General features: G+C 35.0%; 3 protein-coding genes across 11 annotated transcripts; 1 reads left to right on the forward strand and 2 right to left on the reverse strand.

Annotated features, from left to right (window-relative positions):
* Nucleotides 1–900: 900 nt before the first annotated feature.
* On the forward strand, nt 901–3981 carry LOC101266036 (protein DEHYDRATION-INDUCED 19 homolog 5). 4 transcript variants are annotated; one of them, XM_004241489.5, is made up of 5 exons: nt 901–1137; nt 1970–2100; nt 2247–2324; nt 2417–2658; nt 3712–3981. In XM_004241489.5, exons 1-5 carry the CDS (start codon nt 1056–1058, stop codon nt 3812–3814), a joined length of 636 nt encoding a protein of 211 aa, XP_004241537.1. In that variant the 5' UTR covers nt 901–1055; the 3' UTR covers nt 3815–3981. The 4 variants fall into 4 exon arrangements, with proteins under 4 accessions (XP_004241537.1, XP_010322536.1, XP_010322537.1 ...); XM_010324234.4 differs by having other exon boundaries at nt 3715–3981; XM_010324235.3 differs by having other exon boundaries at nt 1137–1356.
* A 1891-nt stretch (nt 3982–5872) lies between these two features.
* On the reverse strand, nt 5873–7762 carry LOC101259256 (elongation factor TuB, chloroplastic). The gene has a single exon (XM_004241467.4). It carries the CDS (start codon nt 7656–7658, stop codon nt 6102–6104), a length of 1557 nt encoding a protein of 518 aa, XP_004241515.1. The 5' UTR covers nt 7659–7762; the 3' UTR covers nt 5873–6101.
* A 367-nt stretch (nt 7763–8129) lies between these two features.
* Nucleotides 8130–18127, reverse strand: LOC101255500 (probable serine/threonine-protein kinase WNK3). Of its 6 annotated transcripts, none has more exons than XM_069299420.1 (10): nt 17974–18127; nt 17570–17718; nt 16623–16660; nt 15836–16063; nt 15487–15710; nt 15217–15374; nt 9815–9998; nt 9613–9750; nt 8680–9529; nt 8130–8598 (listed from the first exon to the last, which is right to left on the reverse strand). In XM_069299420.1, the coding sequence occupies exons 2-9, from the start codon at nt 17660–17662 to the stop codon at nt 8712–8714; spliced, it is 1881 nt and encodes a 626-aa protein (XP_069155521.1). In that variant the 5' UTR covers nt 17663–17718; nt 17974–18127; the 3' UTR covers nt 8130–8598; nt 8680–8711. The 6 variants fall into 6 exon arrangements, with proteins under 6 accessions (XP_069155521.1, XP_069155520.1, XP_010322531.1 ...); XM_069299419.1 differs by having other exon boundaries at nt 17803–18061; XM_010324229.4 differs by having other exon boundaries at nt 8130–9529.
* Nucleotides 18128–19735: the final 1608 nt, after the last annotated feature.

A 19735-nucleotide genomic window follows, 5' to 3' on the forward strand; every position in this document is an offset into this window, starting at 1 on the left:
TAAAAAATTAAAAAAAATTGAATTTAATCCAGCTCAAATATGAATATCAGGGCCAAAAAAGTTTGTTAGGTTGATGAATAAATTGCTAGATAATCTGACCAGCTTTTCCTATTTTATAGATTAGGAAAATCTAACCACATAGAAATAATTAAATACTTGACTTAATTGGAGAGGAAAGTGTCATTGGTGAAGAAATTTGTCAGTGAAAAGAAGCCAGTCTATTTTACCATTTGTAAAGGGGTCACATGTCAATAGCTCTATTATTCTGCTTTTGTGCGTAAGAAAAGCTTTCCACAATATTTTTTTAACAAAAAAAACAAATATACTCTCAAACTATTATAAATGATACATAGGTATATTTTGTCATACTTTTGAAATGTTGGTACTTCTGTCGTTTAAAAATTAGAACGTATGTGTCCTTCACTCTAACATAAGACTAAGTAGGGACACGTGACACAATCTCATCCATCGACATGGATAAGATTATGACACGTGTATTTCCGTTAGTATAAAAGGTATAAATATTTTAATTTTTAAATTGCAGGAATACCAATATTCCAAAAATATGACGAAGGATATTTGCAAAATATTTATGATAATTTGAGAGTATATTTATCTTTTTCCCCTTTTTTTTATACTACTATAAATAAAACTTTCTACCCACTAAAATACAAATGAGTACAACACAACATCCCATCAGACTTGAATAAAGTATCGATACTATTTTTTTCCTAAAGAATATGTTACTTATAAAAATTCAAAACAAGTTTAATTTTTATTCGTGATCAAATATAACTTTAATTTTTTTTTAAAATCCTGTACTTTACTTTTTGAAAATAAAATAATTTTTTAAATATTTCATTATAAAACATGATCAAACGTCCGGTTTACGTAGAAGCTAGAATGAAACATCATCAGCAAGCACTCACTACTTTCTTTGATCCTCTTGTTATAAAAACCTCACTCTCACTATTTTGTTTTCATAGGTTTATGTATTTACTCAAAATAAAGAAAACCAAATTTTTCTTTCTTTGTCCAAAAATAATAATTAGAAGATGGATGTGGAATTTTGGACTACAAGAGAAAACTCAGCCAATAATCTTTCTACCTTTCAATGTACCAATTTAAGCAATTCTGGTAAATATCAATTGCAGCACATGCATTTGTCTAGTCTAACTTTTCTAGCACTGTTTCTGCTTCTTTTTCTTCATCTTTTTTTTTTATATATATAAATTAAATATAAATTTTATGGTAGGCAATTTAGGTCTCTGTCTCAGGGGAGTTTTAAATGGTGAATGAAGCTTTTGTTTTTGACATAGATATTGATAATTTTGGCCATGGCTTTTCCACTAATTGGTAATTTTATCTACTCTAGTTCCTCCCTTTTTTTAGGCTATGTTGGTCGGATTTTTCAAAAATGTTGTTTCACTCGTGTTAGATTCTTAAAAAATGCATCACTTTTGGACGGATCCGATACTCACTTGAATATATTTTTGAAGAGTTTGAGCAACATAGTTCTCGAGTTTTGGAGTTTCATCTTCATTTTCTATTATATTTTAATTGTTTACTTTCTTGGATGATATGAGTTTTTCATTATTTGTGTATTGTGCTTCTTCCAGTTTTATGCAGTTACCTATTTAACTAGTATTTCATTTGGACAAGAAATTCAATCTAAGATTGATAGATTTGTGTAGTGGTGTCAAATGATCGTGTTGGGCTGAATTTGGACGGGTCAAATAGGCCGAATCAATAAATGATTGGGTCATTTTTTTCATAGTATGGCTCAAAATTCTGTATTTACTTTAAAAATTCACTTAATATGTATAAATAATTTATTCAGAACCGAAAGTTGTATTTTCTACCACCTGTAACACATAAAGATGTGATCAGAGACTTTTTTTGGACAAGAAAAAGAAAGAGAACACCTCTAAATGAAACCTTATGTTTGCTTATTTTGGAAATCAAACAGATTCTTTCTTGAATGAAGCTGAAGAAGCCATTAGAGCTTGGTTCCCTTGCCCTTTCTGTTATGGCGAAATAGAAGTGCCAATGCTTTGCAGCCATTTGCAAGAAGAACATTGTTTTGACTTAAAAAACGCGGTAATTTCCCACTCATGATGCTTCCTTATATCACATTCTTATATGCAAAAAATGACTACAGTAACATACTGGAAACTTTTCAATCTTTGTATTTGTACTGAAGAAATTGTATGAGTTGATCAATCTACTCGACGTTTCTATTACAGGTCTGTCCCATATGTGCTGCAACTCTGGGCAAAGATCCTACTGGACATTTTTCTGTGCAACATGCACACTCAGTAAAGGTAGACATATCCGCGTCAAAAATATTAATTTTGAGTATATAGGATGATTTATAAGTGATCAGCTGAACCTCACACGCCTACTCCTTTTACAGAGGAGAAGAAATTACCTAAAACCAGGCTTCTGGAATAATGCAACAGCTATGATCGGAAAGGATCCTCGAGAAATAGCTTCATTTTTTGGCACAGATTCAGTATTTGGTCGATATAAGGTTCAAGAATCTGCTCCTGATCCACTTTTATTGCCATTTCTCTGCAATTTTCCTCCTTCTGATCTGAAATGCAGGCAGCAAGATAAGTCCTCTGTTTGTGATACTGCTATTCCTGAAATAGAAAGGTAAGTTTATTCATTCGTTCTCTTTGTTTTCGTGAAATTTTCTGATAAAACAAACTGAACTAAATACTAAACCTGACAGTTAAGCATCAGTGTTTAAGTTTGTACCTTTCTGTATTTGTCCTTCCGTTGCCAATATAACCAGCAAAAAGTGTCCACCTAGAGTGTAGTTTCACCAATTCCCAACCCAAAACCTACCCACGTTTAGAGGCAGATTCAGGATTTAGAGTTATAGATTCAATCTTCAATATTGTTAAACTTACTGTTCTATTAAAATTATGAGTTCAGATGAAGCCATAGCCAAGAGGCTACATCCGCCTATCCTATTTAGAGTTTATTCCTCAACACTTTATGTGGTGTATGTATTACTTTCAGTAATCGGTTATCTAAAGAACTCGAGCTTCTAGACATGTCTTGAAGTTCTTGACGGAACTGGTGCAATACGAGCTGTTACCATACTGAACATGTGGTAAAGCTGTAGATATGATAAACTGACTAAGACGTTACAATGTGTTACTACGCTGAAGGAATGATATTTATCATAGATCATATAGATAAACTGTCTAAGAGTTCGATATTTTTCATCAGCACATACCAGGAATGAGTCTATTGTTGCAGCAATGGACGACCTAGGAGTTGGTCATGAAACTCGATGTTTATTACAGAACACAATTCTGCTTCAAAAATTTCAATATGATAACAATATTAGGTGTCTTAACAGACCTGATAACCTCCAGTTTGTTGAGTTTGAAATGTTTAGCTGATCCTTGTAGAGGAACTTTTAGTTCATGGGTTGAAACACGATCTGTTTCGTTCAGTAGGTTATGTATAGATTGTTCATACATTTTAAATAAATGTATGCGCCAAAACTATTGGGTTGTACCAAACTTGTAAGTCTATAATGGTGGCTCCTAATAAGCATTGATTGGTAAACTAGAATACATGACAAGTGACCTGCTATAATAGGTTAGAATTATATGTATAACAATTTATATACTGTCAGTATATACCGAATCGGCGTAGGATGACAGAAATCTACTGTTGTCTCTTGTGCAGCAGCAAGCTAGCTGTATCTGATCCAGAACTAGAAGAGGATTTTGAAGAGAAAAGGCAGAGAGCTACATTTCTTCAAGAGCTGGTTGCTTCAACTATCTTATAGAAAATCAACCAACTTTTGCTTTCATAAATTAAGCAAGAGACAATCGTTCCAAATTACTAGCAAAAGTCATGTAACACAAGAAAGCATCTCAAAAACTTCTAATATCTATACATCAATGTTACAATTTCAAGTATATTAATGTAATCTCATTTATCCTTGACGACCAACATGTTACTGTTTGCTAGTTTTCTTCTTTTCTATCATGTCTTGACAAGATTGTTAAACAATTCCCAGCGTATGATGGAGTCCAAAGGTTGATTAGTAAAATGCTGTGCACGCCATAAGTCACAAGGTTGGTTTCTCTATATATCAGATTTGTGATTCATACTCGGGCTTAAGATATCACTGGCAAACAGCGTTGCAGTTTAGACTTAAGATATAACAGGCCAAAGGCGTTGAAGCCTGAAAAGCCTGTAGACTAATGTAACTAAAGTTGTTGATTTGAGTAGAGAGTTTATGGTAATGATAATTGGCAGTTACCTAATTGAAGTACCCAGCAACTTCACAAGTTCCATACATCAAAAAAGCTAAATCAGACACGTTCATGAAGAACAGTACAGAGAAAAGAATCATAGTGACACTTCACAACAGTGATCCTTTGCCAATTTAGTAACAAAAGGTCTCTCATTGACATATATTTCTTGCTCAAATACTTCTATTAAACAGAATGATCGTATTTTCTCCTCTTTTATTTGACTCAGGCAGTATCATTTCATTGTAAACTTAATACCATCCAAGCAAGGTAAATAAAAGGATAACAAGGTTACAGATACATTCGAACTAATCAGAGCCTGTGGAAAGATGAAGGTCTTGTGTTCTTTTCCCCACTTTTAATCGGCACATTGCAATAACATTCTGAATGTCATTGCAAAGAACTGCTCTGAGGTTTAGAGAAGAACAGGTGACAGTCATGACTAACATGTCACCTTGACAATGAGCTCACATTAAAAGTAACATTTCCGATAGGGATCCCAACTTTTACTTAGCCAAGCACAAGGAATAGATAGATATACTCTTGAAAATGCACATTCACTACTCACTAGTGACATACAAAAGGTGCAGTTGGGAACCAGAGGTAGTTGGACTTGAGAAGATCTATGGAAAAGTAAACTCAGACTTAACAAGACTTATTATCATAAATGATCGTCAATAAAAGTGTATTCAAGTAAACTTGCTCTATCATTGGTAGCAACCAGTGCTTTGGTTAATTCAGCACAAGGGGATTACAAAGTGTCCAGTTCAAGGCAAACTCACTTCACAATTCACAGAACTGGACTTATAATGATCTATATAGCAACTTTTTTTTCATTTTTCATGAGAATGAACCAGCGATTTAAAACCACATTGCTGGTTGAAACAAAGCTCCAATAATGGTAAAGAAAGGTAAAACCAGTTTCAAAGCATCGAATCCAGAAAGATCAAACATATTCTCAATAATCTTAGCTTAGGACGACTTACTTCCTAAACAAAGAAATCAAAAGCGACCAGTTGGCTACCTATGCCACATTAGCTCGAGAATAAAGACAAACACCGAGGTCAAAGAGTGATAGGGTGAACAAGACTGAAAGATGAGAAAATGGACCATTCAATTCTGAATATACCAATGAAAAGTGTATGTGATATCCAAGATATTTGTGTTAGTCAATGAAGAAAAACATTCCTCATCATGTCAACATGACATACAACATATTTTTCACTGCTTTTGTATTCTAACGCCAGTGAGTCCTTTTCCTATCCAAGATGAACCCGTCAGTATTCTGCTCAAAGATGCTAAACTAAATGATTCTGAATATCAATTATAAGCAATGCAAATATACTCAAATCTGTCTCTCGTACTATATTTCACCTATACGGGCATAAAGAAGTTCAGATGTCTTACTTGTAGTTATCCAACAGAATACAGTGGTTAAGAAAGCATATTACTTTTTCTTTTGTGTTCTTCTATCAACAATCAATTTGTTGAAAAATGATGGTCCAACCCGTGAATCTCAAATATTAGCAATCTGGGCTTTTGTTTCAAAAGAAAGTGTGCATTTATCTAGAGGAAAATAAAGTGCATGAGAGCAAATGATATCATTTCTTTCAAGCAAATGATAAGTGAAACAAGAGACGGGAAAAATTATCAAAAGTTCAGTAGAATTGGGCGATAAAACAGGATACTTCAACTAAAGTAAGATTCTAAGACATAACAAAAGTAACCAAAAAGTCGCATATATGACAATGGATTAATAAACTTCAATGGAAAAATCCGACCATATGTGAAAAGGGATGCTCAGCTGCAAGTTCATCATTCTAAGATTTTCTGAATAACACCAGCTCCGACAGTCTTTCCTCCTTCCCTAATAGCGAACCTCATACCCTGCTCACAAGCCACTGGCATAATGAGCTCGACCACCATGTTTACGCGATCACCAGGCATGACCATCTTAGATTCTTCTCCCTTGTCAGTCATAATAGCAGTAACCTTTCCGGTCACATCAGTTGTTCTCATGTAAAACTGTGGCCTATAACCAGCAAAGAAAGGGGAATGCCTGCCACCCTCTTCCTTCTTCAACACATACACCAAAGCTTCAAACTTGGTGTGTGGAGTAATTGATCCAGGTTTTGCCAACACCATTCCTCTTTGAATATCGATCTTTTGAATACCTCTCAACAACAACCCCACATTATCTCCTGCCATTGCTTCATCCAATATCTTCTGAAACATCTCAACTCCTGTTACTGTAGTGTTCCTAGTGTCCTTCAATCCAACTATATCAACAATTTCCCCTGTCTTAACAGTCCCTCTTTCCACTCTCCCTGTAGCCACTGTACCTCTACCAGTAATAGAAAACACATCTTCAATAGCCATCAAGAAAGGTAATTCAGTTTGTCTTTGTGGAATAGGAATATATTCATCAACAGAGTCCATCAATTTATAAATCTTATCAACCCATTGATCATCACCCCTTTTAATAGTAGGATTAGCCATTAAAGCCTCTAAAGCCAAAAGGGCAGACCCACAATGAATAGGAATATCATCACCAGGAAACTCATAACTTGACAATAACTCTCTTACCTCCAGCTCAACAAGCTCAAGCAACTCTTCATCATCAACTTGGTCCTCTTTGTTCAAGAAAACAACCATATTAGGGACACCCACTTGCTTAGCAAGCAAAATATGTTCCTTAGTCTGCGGCATTGGACCATCAGCTCCTGAAACAACAAGTATAGCTCCATCCATTTGAGCAGCACCAGTAATCATATTCTTCACATAATCAGCGTGACCAGGGCAATCCACATGAGCGTAATGCCGATTTTCAGTTTCATACTCCACTGTGGCAGTATTAATCGTAATACCACGAGCCCTTTCTTCAGGGGCAGCATCAATTTCATCATACTTCTTCGGGGCGGAGTTACCCAGAGAAGCAAGCGCCATTGTCAAAGCAGCTGTAAGTGTGGTTTTCCCATGGTCAACATGGCCAATTGTACCAATATTGACATGGGGTTTCTTCCTTTCGAATTTACCACGCGCAGCTCGGACAGTAAACCGGCGGTGGCGGGAGGAAGAAGAAGAAGGTGCAGTAGTGGCGGGTGAATGGAGGAAAAGGGTTGATGGGTTTGGTGTAAAAGAAGATGAAAGGATAAGCTTAGAGGATTTTGAAGGAAGAACAGTACCACTGGTATTAATCTTTGTAGAAGCAGCAGCAGCAGCAGTTGCAGAAGCTGCTGAAATTGAAGCCATGGAAGAAGCTTTTGCTGAGGATTGAAGATTTTGGAGAAAGAGAGTGAAATGAATTGTGGTAGAAGGAAGAGAGGATAATGAAGTTATCTTTTTTTGGTAGGGAGAAAGAGAGCCTCTCATATATTAGCCATTTGGGCACCTCTCTTGTATGACATACTGACACAGCAGTGGGCTGCAACTTGCAACTATGGGAATTAAGAGTATGGGATATACGTAAAACTAATTACTCCAAAAATAATGGTCACGTTTCCTTAGTCAATTTAACTCATTTTTAGTGATCATATTATAAAATGACACGAGAGTTTTTTTATTGTAATTTGACGGCAGGACAGATGACATACATGCTAAATCTGTGAATCGGTAACAACAGTTACATTTTGCGTGGTATGCTTTAGAAAAATAGTGGAGCTTGTTATTGAGCTGTTTACTGATATTATGTTAATTGATGAAAATTATTGAAAGAACAAGAAGTTGGAACCATAGAGAAACACTATAGAGAGTCGAGCTTTAGGATAAGATGAGATTACACAAAATTGTGGCATCTAAATTGTAGTGACAAGTTAGATACTTAAAGACTCAGACAACAGCAAGCAGTAGAATAGAATTCATTTTAAAAAAATAAAAATTTCTTTACAGATTCAAGGAACACCAACGACAAAAAGAAGTATAAAAAAAAAACCTGCATATTTTCAACCAAGTGACATTTCGAATAGCTAAGTACTCAGGTAAATATGTACAAGTATACAATTCAATGAAATTGAAGGTCCTGTTTTAAGCTGCAACATGACTTGCAAGACGCATTATACATAAGCGTGCAAGCAAGCAAATGCGAATAACTAACATAGCAAATGGAGTCGCCAACAATCTCAGAAGCATCGCTTCCTCTGTCTCCTCTTTCAGATTTACCTCAATTCCTGACCCTGAACTGATTTTAAACTTGATAGAAATGAATCTGTATCTAAACATACGGTCCATGATTATCCCCTCGAACTTTTGAATTTTGGATGTGAAAATTGTCAGCAACAGCGAATAATTTCGGCATACCGGGACAACTCTGGGACTTTTCAGGGACAGTCAGGTCATTGGGACAATCAAAGAATGGCTCAACAGTTGAGTAGCAAAAGACAAAACAGCAACTTACATCTTTACAGAGGAACTTGAGTTTTCAGGACATCAGCAATGCAAATTATCGGAAGATACTTTGTGACCATAAATGCCACGGATCTCAGGAGGAAGCTTGCTTAGAAGATCTGAGATAGCGGAGTCATGTTTCTTCTTCAGATCATTTAGCTCCTTTTGCTGCAATCCGCGCAGTTTCTCCAGTTCCTTGGTGATTTGTCTGATATCAGCTGAGTAGTTGTTGCTGATCATGTTATTTCTTTCCTCTGATGAATGAGGCCTGCTTGCATAACTAAAATCCGCAGAATGAGCATTGTCACCAAAGTCAAAATCACGGTGAACACTGGCATCATCATCCACGTGAGTCTCAGATTTATAATCTTCGTGTCCGAGTAAGGCAGCAACATGTGAACTCCCTCCCTCTCTCAGGATAACAGGTGATTCTTCAAATTCTTCCGTCCAACTGTCTTCATGAGTTGGTGAATCGGTCAGCGACGTGTATGAAGGCCCCTGTCTGCGTGGAGAGCTGCCATTACTGGTTGTTTTCGGTGAAACAGACCAGTACTTTCGACCTGAAGGAAGTCTTTCCAACACAAGACTACCCGAATAAGCAGGATCAATTGTAAAGGGAGGAGCATCATCTCCGACTCCAGAAGTAAAGTTATCAGAAGCAACTTCATTGGTGATGTGATTGCTAGAGTTTTCTCTTGGTGCCCAATCTGGGATATATGACCGAATTTCTGAATCGATCATTTCTGCTATTGCTGAAACATCCTGATCTGTCAGGTCCAGCTCTGCAACCATTTCACTAGCAACAGCATTCGCCGTATCAACTTCAATATCAAAGGGGAAGTGAATGTTTCTAATATGACCTGATACCACAGTGCAAATGTTATACAACTAATTAATAGATGCATCTTAAGCTTGACAAAAGAAACAAGGAGCAAGCAGTAACCTGTTGAATCAGTAATTCGAAGTTTAAGAAATATTGTATTTAGGTCCTTCCTTTGGCCCTGCACTGTGAAATCTCTGCTTCCTTCAGGCAATGGGTCCTTTGTACTCCTTTCACTATCAGACTGATCATCACTCATATCTGTAAAGATCCCACAAAAGTCAATAATAAAGGGACATTTCAAAAGGCGTGATCACATAATTACCTGCATGTCTGGAATTGATGCTCAAAGATCGACCTACGTTTCCAGAATCCTCATCAGAAAGGAGAAAGGGATCAACCAATAGTTTCTTAGCAGGCAACCGCTCAGAAGCTTTTGCAATACATTTTTCTATAAAGGCTTTGACTCTTGGATCCTTCACTTTTGCCAATGAGGCAGGCTTGATTCCCTTCATAGATGAAATTGGCAAAATCAGAATATTAGCAAAGTAGTATTGTTGTTGTAAGATGAAATTAAAATACCAAGAAATACAAAGTCAACTATCTCATCAGATTAATCTGCTAAAAGGAAAAAAAAGTTGCAGAAAACTAAAGTTTGTAATTTATAGCTATCAAAAACTGAAAACTGATTGTATAGGACTCGTGGATTTGTTTGAGTAAGAATTTAAAGTTGTAAAATAAAGCACTCCTACAATCACTCCCTCAATCCCACTAAATAGTGTCATCACGACCTGGCACAACGTTGGTAGAAGAGTTAAAAATTAAAGAGTATTTCAACTAAAAAGTAAGCCCCACAAGTAGAGATAAATGTTTGCTGATGATAAGTTTTGAGATTAGACAAGGATCTAAGTTGGTCTCTTATTACATGATATAATAGTCCTCAAAATGCAACAAGTAGTGAAGGGAAGATATTTCCCCTTCAAAGCAAGTGGACAACATATCATGACGCAAAAACAACACATTTGGAATGGATGCAACTAATGTGCTAACTGCTAACTACTTTGAGTACCCCATGTTCCCCTGAAAGAGAAGACAGCGGTACATTACCAAAAATTAGCCATTTTGGTATGCTTACCTTTTCTAGTAAATCTCCAGCACCAGTACCCTCTAAATCTGAACACAACCTTTTCTTCCCTCTTTTCACTACCACCTTTATGACTTTCACATTAATCTGTCAACAAGAAAATTACTCCTTACAATACTGCCTTAAGTGTTAAAGTTATTTAGCACCTTCAACAGTGAAGAACGCATTTTACTGTCATAGTTACCAACTACCACCTACACTACACCCCTCATGATCCTACTTGCGCATTTCCATTGTTATTTCTTCAGCCAAACAACCACTACTCTAATTACCTCTTAAAATAGTGTGTGTTGGTGAAACTCCTTTTAACACTTCAATGTCATGCAAGCCAGTGGATCTAGATTAAGATCTCCATTACGTCGTTCGAACAACTGATCAAGAAAAGTATCCTTCAGTTTAAGTTGTCAATTCTGCTAAAACCTAAAGAGATGCTAGGCTTCTCCGCAGTGGTTCGCTTGACCACATCATTAGCATGGTTTAAGTTAACTGCACGCCAAACAATTAAGCCCTCATTTGATCAGCCGTACTCCTTCCACTTTAGCTATGAGTCATTTCATATATATTTCTTGTCAATGTCACATGATCCCGATAAATGAACAATAGGAACCATGTACCCAAGAGAGCAAGTCCACAGAAGATTGGACTCAGTTATCTTGTTCATCTTAACTAAACTAACCTAAAAATATAACACCTTAGAAATACATCAAGATACATACCACATTGTTCGAAACAGAAGTCTGGATTAGCTACAGTCTGAATTAGCACTTATAAGAGAATAAGAAGGATTAACTTATTGGAGAGGGAGGGAGAGAGAGAGAGAATGTGTGTACAAAAAATTATTTCAGTTGGAGTAAGGTCTAAATGAAGTGGTTGATGCTGCTAACTGAAGCAATGCAAAACAGAAAAGAAAAAAAGAAGAAGAAAGATTCACATTCAGACACAAACTCCCCAAGGTGAGGATGGTACATGGAAGTAAACTGATGATTGGAAATCCTATGAAAATTGCCTCCTGTGGTTCTTACTCAACGTTGACAAAGCACTCTTGACAAATAAACCAAGATGGTATTAGGCATTTACCTGATATTTTGAATTTTAATTGATCAACTGGAATGCATTCCATCAGGGATAGAAATCATGTTTCTTAATACCTATAATACAATGACAATGAACACGTCCAATTATGCAAGCAGGTAAGGACAATATCTTTTGGGTAGTTTGCTAGAACAATTGAATGACCAATGAAAACAAACACGACAAACTGCAGGCAATTGGATGTAAAGTAGTTACTCAAGGAATGCATAAGTTCACAGGACCCTTTTTAGTTTTATGATAAAGAGCTTGACAACATCATATGAAATGAACTGTGAATCCAATAATTCAGTAGGCTCACTTGGATAAAAAAGTTAAGGACCATAGAACAAAGGATACAAGACTAAGAAAATAAAGCCTAAGTCCCTACAATCAGCACTTGGTTCATGCATGGTCACACTGTTTTTAAAATGGTCAACAACATCTCATTCTATGGTAAACCATCATGAGCTACTGATTCCACCAAGTCAAGGACACTCATTCAACAGAAGTCGTAAACAATGTTGATTTCTTAGGACTACTAATGTTTGTTTCTTGGAATATCATGTTATTGTTCACTTCCTTAGCAAATTGAACATCTATTGAAGTGAGGCCGAACACCCTTATTGATAAAGGAAAAGGTATTGGGACTAAACTTACTTTTATACTCAAGGATAGAGAGAGAGAGGACACAGAATTCGGTCTTAAGAACTCCTGAATGGGCCCTACCCTTGCAATATCTATTTTATGCTGAAAAACTCAAGAAAAACGAATATAGAAAACTCCGAGCGAAAGTACGTTTATCTTTGACAGTGCAAAATAGAAAAAGCGGGTGTGGAAATCAGATTTCAGGCTATGCAAAACTAATACCCCTCCAGAGTGCACTGTTTTAACAGGATAGCACTGATGGAGCTTGCCTCACACAAGATAACGTATTGTATCTCTAACAGAATCTACCTGTGTGTGAAAAGGTCTTGGAGTCAGTAAACCACTCTTTCATGCACTGTTCAGTAGCCTGGATGGAGTTAATTCTTACATAAAAGCAACATTAAATGGGTGTTTCCAGGGGATATTATACAAGTGTTTTGCATCTGGAGGGATTGGAAGGCACAAAAAACTACCAGAAAGATATGGAACTCGATTCCTTTAACTATATTTTGGGTGTTATGGAATGAAAGAAACAAGAGATGAGTTGAAGAAGAAAAAAGCTCCCTGCAGCAGCTGAAAATAAATTGCTTATTTCTTTTATTTGTTTGGTCCAAACTTGAAGTATTAGAGTATACCTACCAGTTGATAAACTTCAGCAGTTCCCTATCAAGTTAAGGAAATACAGCCTTTTGTAAATAACTTTTGTAACTATGCACCTCCAGGGTGCTTTGTTAACTAAATAGCTTTACTTTTTTCTCATAAAGAAACGAGCAGAATCAGTACGGTACAAATGGAGTATTCCTTTTCCTTTTTCTAACAGTAAATTTAGGTCGGCGAAATAAAGATAACAGAAGGGGGAAACCTTAGTGGTTTACTGTGAACTCTTGCTATAAAGTGCTGTTAAAATCTGTGGATTTTGTCCATGGAAGTCATTGCAGAAAATAAATGCCCCAACCGAAGTTGCTTGTTTTTAGTGGATTACTGCTTATGGTGCCTGTTTGACTCAGGACAACCTACAAAAAAAAAGTCTTAAGCTTGTGAAACAGATATTTCCTCTGTCAAAATGCTACTGAAACAGTAAAATCATCTTCTGATTCATTGCAAAGACACAGTTAATATGGTCCTTTTTCTGAATATTTTTGTTGTTCAATGGGTGATACCACAAAGAATTAAGGATCTACTTGTGTGCTGGCAAGGTTAGAGAATGAAGAGAAAGAGAATGCTGAAGACATGGCAAATAATTCCATTATGAATTAGCTGGACAATATGGCTTGAGAGGAAGAGCAGATGCTTTGATGGAAGCAAGGAGTTGATTGCTGTTTTAAAGTTTAGATGTCTTCAGAATTTGTTTTGTTGCCTCAAAGGAGATGCTTAATCAGAATTTATGATTTTCTGGACTTCATAGATTCTCTCTTTGTGAATGCCCGAGCATACAACAGACTTGTTGAGTTGTTGGATAAGAAGAGGGGGCAGCAAGAGCCAAAAGGCATGGTGGAGGATAATTCCACATTGCATTTGGTAGACAGTACGGAAAGAAAGAAATAGAAGAAACTTTGAAGATAGGTCCAATTCCATTCAGAAGGTTAGATGGGATTGTATTGCATCCTTTTATTTTTGGTGTAAAGAGGAAGGTTTAGAGGAAACAGAACAGATTGTAGAATTATTAGGATCCTTGTAGTATTTTTTTTTCCTTCTATTCTTTTATTCCCCTCTGTTTGCAGGTCACCGGCATATCCTTAATGCTGAAGAATACAACATTACCATTTTAAAAAATAAATTAAAAAATAGATTCTCTCTTTCTGTAGCTTCTATCCAAGGCCTCTCTTTTATAAGCTTATCAGGTACCTTTCTAGTACTAATTTAACACTCTCCTTATACAAAGAGGTTGGTGAAATAAAGAGGAAAATGCTTCATACAGTTTCCAGTGTAGAAACAGCTTCGAACTGCAGCACAGTTGGTCCCTAAGAAATGCCTTAAGCTTGAAGTTTTGTCACTTTAAGCAGGCCGATGAACTTGATACTAACATAAAACCCCAACAAATTACAAAAAACTGACTTTTTGTATTTGTTCTGATAACCAGCTTAAGTGCATTAAAATGTCGAAATGCAAATGCAACATCACCTATAGTTGTTATTTTATCAAATTTATTATGAGGGTGGTGCACCCTGAGAATACAAACTGAAGGATGAGATTCCATCCTCCTCATTAATAGGGAAAAGGAGAGAGACATAAGTCAACAATCCCAGTAGAGAACATCCTCCAAAGCAAGATAACCCGTTTTGCTGCATACAAGCCTTAAACTAGACTACATGAATCCTACATGGAAAAAATTCAAGTATATGACTAGGGAGCTAATTATTTAAACTAAAACCTAGATGCTTATTAACTAAAGTCACATAATTTAACTATCATTTAAGTTATCAGTGTTTGAGTATAATTATTGAAATAGAAATGGAGCAGTATTCTTCTATTAGATACGGAAATAAACTTAAAACTTATTGGCTTTTATTTCTCTAAAATGCTTACAATTTTTATATTTCTTTGTGATCCCAATTTGTATGACACTCTTTGCACATGAAGATACCAATGGAAAATTATGGAATTACCTAAAGCTTAGTTAATGAACAGTCATGTAAAACCATAAATGTCATAGTTCCTCGAGGGTTGAAGGCTTGAAGCCTAAGCTATGCAATGCAAGGATATTTACAATTTTTAACCAAGAGTTGCACTCTCAATAAAAAGATTTTCCATCACTCGTGCTGCTGCACAACCTTGATCCCAAGAAATGTATCTCTATGACTCTATCAACAATCGTGAACATACAATAACTTGATATGTAGAGCATGAAGAGAGACATAAATTCTTACTGCTGTCACTTTCTTATATATTTGAGCAGCGTTGGAACACTCAATATAAGGATATTCAAATGTCACGAGCTCCAGCAGGCACATGCCAAAGGCATAGATATCTACTAGCTCATCGTATTCCTCTTCATAAAGTTCTGGTGCCATGAATTCTGGTGTACCTGAGATCAAATATAGAAGTGCACTTTTCAGAACCATCTAAACTGCCAATGAACAGCCAATTACAACCTTTAGTACAGTTGCAAAACTGAGAAAATCTGAGTAGGACCTTACCAATGACACTATGAGCAGCACGAGCCTTGCAAAGAATTGCAGCGAGTCCCAAGTCACCAATCTTAACCTCCCCTTGGTTACCATTGATAAAAATGTTATCACACTTGAGGTCCCGATGAATAATTGGAGGGTCATGACCATGTAGATATGAGAGACCCTCTAATATCTGCCTAGACCAATTCTTAAGTGCTCTGATATCAACCCTCTTATGTTTTTTGCGGTACCTTCACGAGCATACAGAAAAAGTAGTCCATAATCCAATATTTGAAAAATATGGGTAGTGGGGTTAAAGAATTGAGCAAAGAAAAGCAAAAAAAAAAACAGAAGAAAAAAAAACGAATAGCCATACTGTCTTAAAGTCCCAGAAGTGAAAATTTCAGTAATGATGTTGATATTCTCATTCTTTGAGTCAACCCACGAGTTATAGAATTTGATTATATTCTTGTGCTTGAGGGTTTTAAGCAAATGAACTTCGGAATAAAGACGCTCCAAGTCCACAGCATTCCTCAAGAGATCAGCCAATTTAACCTGGTTCCAAGCTACTTCAATCCCCTCCAATTCATCAAATGCTCGGTAACTATATTACCGATGGTAAGTCAAGAATGGACAATAGTTTCACTTGGCAACATTCATTAATGAGGGGAAAGGCAGTAACGCAATAGTTCATCTCGGGTTATATGTCAATCATACAACTTTCACAAATATTAAGAATTAAAACATATAAATATTCAAATTTAATACCTTTATGTAATGTCCTCTTAATCAATCTAAACTTTTTAACTATCACTATAATATTTTCTTCCCTTACTACAAATATAATATATCCCCTCTGTTTCATTTATGTGACACTAATTCCTTAACAGTGTGTTCCAGAAAAAATGGCACATATTCTCACACTTGGAAACAATTTAACGTGAACTTCTCATTCCTCTCTTTTATAGCCCAAATTAAACTAACGACATGGTTAAGACCATAAGTTCAAAAGTCATTTTTTCCTCAAAACCCATGCACGACCAGCACATAAATTGGAACAAAGAGAGTACCATTCAAATTAACATCTTATATTCCTTATCCTGTCAAACACATCAATGAAATAAACGGGCATTATGCACGTGAAGACATTCAAAATAGGATACACTTTCTTGAAAGCTCCTTTTCCCAGAACCTCTTTGTACTGCATATAACAAGACAATCAATTCCTTAATTACAATGAAGAATCAAATATATGTAATGACTAATTTAATATACACCAACCTGAAAAATATTAGCCAGAAATGTAACAACAGTAATAGAAAAGCAGTCAGAAAGAATAGAATCCCAGGAAAAGTAAAATACAAAAAGAAATATTACCCCCATAGTCCCAATTTAAATGATTCTCTTTCCATTTTGAGATTCCCGAAATCTTTACACTATTCAACTTGTTTGGGTGGTTGCAATCGATTGTATTGTGTTGTTAGTTTAAATACTGTGTTTGTTATAATTGTTACTCATTTTATTGAGCGTATCCTTAAACTTATTGTTAGAGGTAATGACGAAAATTCCCATTTTGTGTAACAACATTTGGTGTGATCAAGTCGTTAACTTTTTTCCCTCATTTTTTATTTACTTAAAATTAAATATACTTATTTTATCTTTTACCCAACCTTTTTATAGCAACTCTATCCCGTACCCTACTTCTTTTACAAGCTCATCCTTCTTTTATAAATTTATCCTTTAAATTATTGATGTGTAACATTATGTTACGATGAAAAACGACACAAGCTATCTAGACGTTGTATTCATTAAAGACTACTGTACATTACAATACAATACAGAAACAATACCTAACAACCATCCAACCAGTTCAAGCTTTCTCCTTCATTAAATTTTTAATTTGATATGATGAACTTTTCCCTACTCAAACTAACTTTTCAAATGTTACTTCAACAAATTTCACCTTATGCATTTCAGTCCGACCATATAAAAATAAGCAGAATAAAGTCAGTAGGCAGTTTCAAAAATGTACTTCAAAACACTACTTAAGCGGTACAACAAGCCAAAAAATAAGTTTTCAAATGCAGAAGCGAGTGAGCGAGAAACTAACCCGGCCGTATCGACCAGAAGGATCGAGCTCAACGAACTCCGGTTCCGATTCAGAATCGTCCGGTTCCTGTTCAGACGTAGATTCCTGCTGCATTCTCTTTGTTCCAATGAATTGAGTATCGAGTAGAAAAAGAAAAAAAAATCCAAAACCTAGCTTTTTGACAAAACAATAAACTCAATTCAGATCAATATGAAACAGCGTAATTAAGTATTTTGCCAAAATAACAATCATACAATTCGTCTGCGGAGATTGTAATTGGAAAGAAGACTCAGTTACACCAAACGAACAAGTATGTAAGCGTATTAAGGATCAGTGAAAGAAGAGAAGAATGAGAAACGTAAAAGGCAAATGAAGGCGTAGAAAGGGCAAAAAGTTAAAAAAGAGTTGCGGTGGGTTGTGGGTACCGTTGGGTCAATTGGCAGGTGTTTATTGGGTGTTTACGCTGCGCATGCGAACGGGAGCAGACTCAACCCTGACGCCAAAATTTGGAGCGTCATTTGCACGGATGCCTCGTTTAGGTTTGAGGGTTTGAAAAGACTTAAAACTTAAACCTAATCTATTCAAGTTTAGTTTGTCAAGTAGAGATATATTTTTAAGTTTGTTAATATTTTATTTGATAAATCTAATAGTTCACGTTAAGCTTAGAATAGGATATTTATTTTCTTAAAAAGAAGATTGAAAAAATGAAAATGAAGCTATAATTATATGACAAATCAAATCTTTACCAATAAGATAAGAGTTGAAATAATCAATCAATAAGTTGAATTTTATTGTACTTTATGAATTGATTTTAATTTACTTTTACTAAAACTTTTAGTTATAAAAGGTCTAACACCATAAATTCTTGCATTGTTATATTTTTTCTCATTTAAATAAGATTATAGAAACGCAATAGCATATTTGTTAAAGCTTTTTTTATTTTTTCTTGTTTAATTAGAAAGTGATTGAAAAGTCAACCATGGATAAATTTGAAAGTCAACGGGTTTGGCACAGGGCAACCAAACGTCAAGCTAGTTGAGAATTTTTTATTGTATCTTTTTTTTCAATCATGACAACTCTTTGTTCTTTTTACTTTTTTTTTTATATCCTCACTTAAATTATTGTGGCATTCGATACTTCATTTGAGATTTTTAAATTTTAAATTTAGTAATTGATGGTCAAAAGTAGATATTAAATATCAAGTTTTAAAATTTCGATTCAATACTTTAATAATTGATAAATGAAACTTCGGTCCGATATGATATTCAATGATACAATATTGAATATGCAGTCGATTGTATTACTAATTTAACATTACTGTTTTAATTATTTCTATTCTTTATGTGGATGCATAAGTAATAGAAGATCAATATGCAAGAAGACGAAAAGATATATGTATTTGAGTTGTTTATGTTTAGTAATACTCCACATTTAACTTTCTGTTTGAACTTGTATTAATGAGTTATGAAATGTTTGATATATGACATTTATTAACTAATAAATATGGAATATCAAATGATTCTAATGTCTCATGCCAACCCAAATCTAAATATCGTTATTCTAAAATTTTACTCTTATATATATACCTTACCAAATATCAAATTACCAAAAAAAATTAATTCACTTCAATAATTCAATTTTTGATATTTTACGTCCAATTCTACTCTAAGTATTTATCTAAGTAACACTCCATATAATTATAAATGGTAAGGATAAAATAATACTTTTAATGTTTTAATTTTATCTTGTATTTGTCCTTTATTCTATTGAGTCATAAGTACACCTCGCGATATCTTTTGTTAGTATATGTTCGTGTTGTGTAATTTTCTCTTGTTTTTTTAAAGAATTTTTATAACTCAGTTGGTTGGCAACCCACCTTGTTGATGAGAGTTTGACTCTCCACAGTAATTCCCTCCCCATTTCCCCCTTCCCTTACCCTCAATTTTATTTTATTTCATTTTTAAAGAATCTACTTTTTCAAGTTTGATTTGATTTCTATATCTTACAAAATTGAGTAAATTTTAGGTTTGGTAAACATAAAAGTCATATTTGTATGCTATAATTATAGTTTGCATTATTGCGCTTCAAAATAAATTTTATGTTTGCTATATATGGAACATCATATCTGTATAAAAATTACAGGCATCTAATTTGTATAAACGCAATAATTTATATAAATCGGACGTC

This window comes from Solanum lycopersicum, chromosome 6 (genome assembly GCF_036512215.1).
Source record: "Solanum lycopersicum chromosome 6, SLM_r2.1".
NCBI lineage: Eukaryota > Viridiplantae > Streptophyta > Magnoliopsida > Solanales > Solanaceae > Solanum > Solanum lycopersicum.

Excerpts from the sequence above, each read along its gene's own strand:
- LOC101266036 (XM_004241489.5), top strand. The coding sequence starts at position 1,056 with ATGGATGTGGAATTTTGGACTACAAGAGAAAACTCAGCCAATAATCTT. Across the intron at positions 2,101-2,246 it reads GTTTTGACTTAAAAAACGCG|GTCTGTCCCATATGTGCTGC; the intron begins GTAATTTCCCAC and ends TTTCTATTACAG. Across the intron at positions 2,325-2,416 it reads AACATGCACACTCAGTAAAG|AGGAGAAGAAATTACCTAAA; the intron begins GTAGACATATCC and ends CTCCTTTTACAG.
- LOC101259256 (XM_004241467.4), bottom strand. The coding sequence starts at position 7,658 with ATGAGAGGCTCTCTTTCTCCCTACCAAAAAAAGATAACTTCATTATCC.
- LOC101255500 (XM_069299420.1), bottom strand. The coding sequence starts at position 17,662 with ATGCAGCAGGAATCTACGTCTGAACAGGAACCGGACGATTCTGAATCG. Across the intron at positions 16,661-17,569 it reads CTTCTGGTCGATACGGCCGG|TACAAAGAGGTTCTGGGAAA; the intron begins GTTAGTTTCTCG and ends TGTTATATGCAG. Across the intron at positions 15,711-15,835 it reads ACTTCTGGGACTTTAAGACA|GTACCGCAAAAAACATAAGA; the intron begins GTATGGCTATTC and ends ATGCTCGTGAAG.